Source organism: Protobothrops mucrosquamatus, unplaced genomic scaffold (assembly GCF_001527695.2).
Source record: "Protobothrops mucrosquamatus isolate PMUCROS unplaced genomic scaffold, P.Mucros_1.0 scaffold13655, whole genome shotgun sequence".
NCBI lineage: Eukaryota > Metazoa > Chordata > Lepidosauria > Squamata > Viperidae > Protobothrops > Protobothrops mucrosquamatus.
In genome coordinates, this window is record NW_015399426.1 from 3,974 (window position 1) to 6,608 (window position 2,635).

At 42.3% G+C, this 2,635-nt stretch overlaps 1 protein-coding gene across 1 annotated transcript; it reads left to right on the top strand.

Moving 5' to 3' along the window:
• Positions 1 to 1,369: 1,369 nt before the first annotated feature.
• LOC107301502 (synaptosomal-associated protein 29) lies at positions 1,370 to 2,422 on the top strand. Its single transcript, XM_015830715.1, has 2 exons — positions 1,370 to 1,726; positions 2,207 to 2,422. Exons 1-2 carry the CDS (start codon positions 1,505 to 1,507, stop codon positions 2,405 to 2,407), a joined length of 423 nt encoding a protein of 140 aa, XP_015686201.1. The 5' UTR covers positions 1,370 to 1,504; the 3' UTR covers positions 2,408 to 2,422.
• Positions 2,423 to 2,635: the final 213 nt, after the last annotated feature.

Below are 2,635 nucleotides of genomic sequence, written 5' to 3' on the forward strand. Positions count from 1 at the left end.
AAGCGGGTCTGACCTAGGGTGAATTTTAAATAGGGACAATTTTAATGATTTTAATAAGACACAGCGATAAATATTTGGTTTTTAATTGGCTTTTATTGGGGATAATGTTTTATATTGTTTTAACATGCTGTGAGCCGCCCTGAGTCCCATGGGGAGAAGGGCGGCATATAAGTTAATGAAAATAAATAAATAAATAAATGTGGAATGCTGATAATTTTGCAAAACGGGGTGTTATTTTTCATGGGAAAAGAGCCTGCTTTAAACTCTGTAAGTGTGGCTCTGTCAACATGCTCTGATGATAGTTTACTTGTGTATTTACCTTGTGCTGTTTTCAGTTAACTTTAAGAGTAGAGAAAATGTCAAACTTTGAACAGCAAACCTTTTTCCCACGTTGGGACTGAAAACTATGTATATACTATAATAAAATTTCAAGCAGAGATCTGATATGAGTTGCCCAGTGAGTACATTGTTCATAGGCTGTTGTTTTTTATTGTTGTGCTGTGTTTTGTTTTCTATTTTAGATGCCAATGTATTGACTAAGATATTCTGGGTCTTGACTCATTCAATAAGAGGCAAATAATTATTTGACTGCCTAGAACAGAATGTCTTGGGCCTTCCTTAAGAACGGCAATAGATTTGCCTTTTTCCATTTCCAACATGGCTTCAACTGCTGTGAAAAACTGCCCACAAAGCATTTTCAAGATGACTGGAAAGATGAATTGTCTGTTACAGAGAACAGAAGGACTTGTAGTTGGGATTTCCTGAAACTGACTGGTTTGTTTCATAACCAGATAACGGATTTCTCTTTGGACAAATTGCAAGATAGATGGAACATAACTACCCCATGCTGGCTCCTTGTAGTGAGAGGAGAACTCTTAGTTGTTTGCTATTCTTGGACGTTTTCACAGAAGTGTGCATTCAAGCCATTTGATGCTCTATTTACATTTATCAGATTTCTATACCGCCTCAGTGACACTGGACGGTTTAAAGGTAGTCCTCATGGCCGCAAGTGAGCCCAACATTTCTGTGGCGAAGTAAGACGGTTGTTAAATGAATTTTGCCCCATTTTATGACTTTTCTTGGCCACAGTCGTTAAGCAAATCATTGCAGTCATTAAGTCAGTCTGGCTTTCCCTGTTGACCTTGCTTGTCAGAAGCCTGTTAGGTTACAAGTGGTGATCGCCTGATTCTGGGATGCTGCAGCCCAAATTTTGATCATGTGACCCTGGGAATGTAGCAGTGGTCATAAGTCACTTTTTTCAGTGCCGTTGTAACTTCGAACACTCCCTAAATGAACAGTGCTAATTTGAGGACTATTTGTACAGCCAAATGTAAATAGATTTCATGATGGAAATCATTTTTCTTGCAGAGTTTGGCTTTTCAGTACAAAGCCATTGATCCTGTTACACGAAGGACTCAATCTTCGTCTGAAGAACGGTCGGCTTGATTCTGTCCTCGTCAACCTGCCTTATAAATAGAAGTGATCTGAACTCGGAGCTGCGGCTATGTCTACTTTCCCCAAAAGCTACAATCCTTTTGATGAGGACGAGGATGACTTCAAGCCAGTCAAGTGGAACGAAGGGGACGAGCCTCCAAGAGAAGGTCCAGACAGACAAAGATATTTGCAACAGGAAGTCATGAGACTCTCAAAATCGACTCTAGACAGCACCAACAACTCACTGTCCCTCATTTATGAGTCTGAACATGTGGGAGTCGCCACATCGGAGGTAAACAAGAATCTCGAAAGCCCATTTTTCAGTGTTTGCATGCTGTGTCAGTTAGGCTAAACAAGGTCATATCGGAGTACCGATGTCTCCTGTGTAGCTAATGAAATACCTGCAAGAAAGCAAGTTCAGAGAACACCAAGGATTCCAGAGTCTTCCTCCTCCTCCTCCTCCCCCTCCTCCTCCCTGTTCCTTCTCCACCCCACAAACCCCACTCCCTTCTAGCACTGATGATATTACCTAGTTGGGTCATGAAATGTCTGCAAGAAAACCACCAAGCTCAGAAAATACCAAGGACCCCAGGGTTCAACAAATATTGTGGACTACTGGTAATAATGATATTTCATATTGCCACTGCTTCAGCTTAACAAAGAGAAAGCCACAGTCCCTTTTGCATAAGATGTGTTTCGTTGTGCAATTGGCATCCCTTTCACAAATTGTTTTTTTTTTTTTTTTTTGAAACTCCCACGTTGCTTTTGGCAGGAACTTGTGCGGCAAGGGGAAGCCCTGAAGCGTTCCGAACGCATGGTGGATAAGATGGAGCACGACTTAAAGACGAGTCAGAAACACATCAACAGCATTAAGAGTGTCTTTGGGGGCCTCGTCGGCTACTTCAAAGCGAAGCCGCAAGAGACCAAACCAGAGGAGAATGGAGCCCCTCAATACCAAGGAAGCGACAGGTAGATAATTGAGAGATGCCTCTAAGGATGCATGGAGTGGGTGGGCCTCCGCGTTCCCCCGTGCCCAAGTGGCATTGGCCTTGAATTTGTTGTTAGATTTTTTTTATCCCACCTTTATTACTTTGCAATTTACGATGGCAAACATAATCTCCTTCCTCTTTTCCCACAACAATAACCCTGTGAGGTTGGTTGGGCCTGAGAGAGAACGACTGGCTCAAAGTCACCCAGCCAG

Coding starts and splice junctions, on each gene's coding strand:
- LOC107301502 (XM_015830715.1), top strand. CDS start 1,505: ATGTCTACTTTCCCCAAAAGCTACAATCCTTTTGATGAGGACGAGGAT. Junction 1,727..2,206: donor TGGGAGTCGCCACATCGGAG/GTAAACAAGAAT, acceptor TGCTTTTGGCAG/GAACTTGTGCGGCAAGGGGA.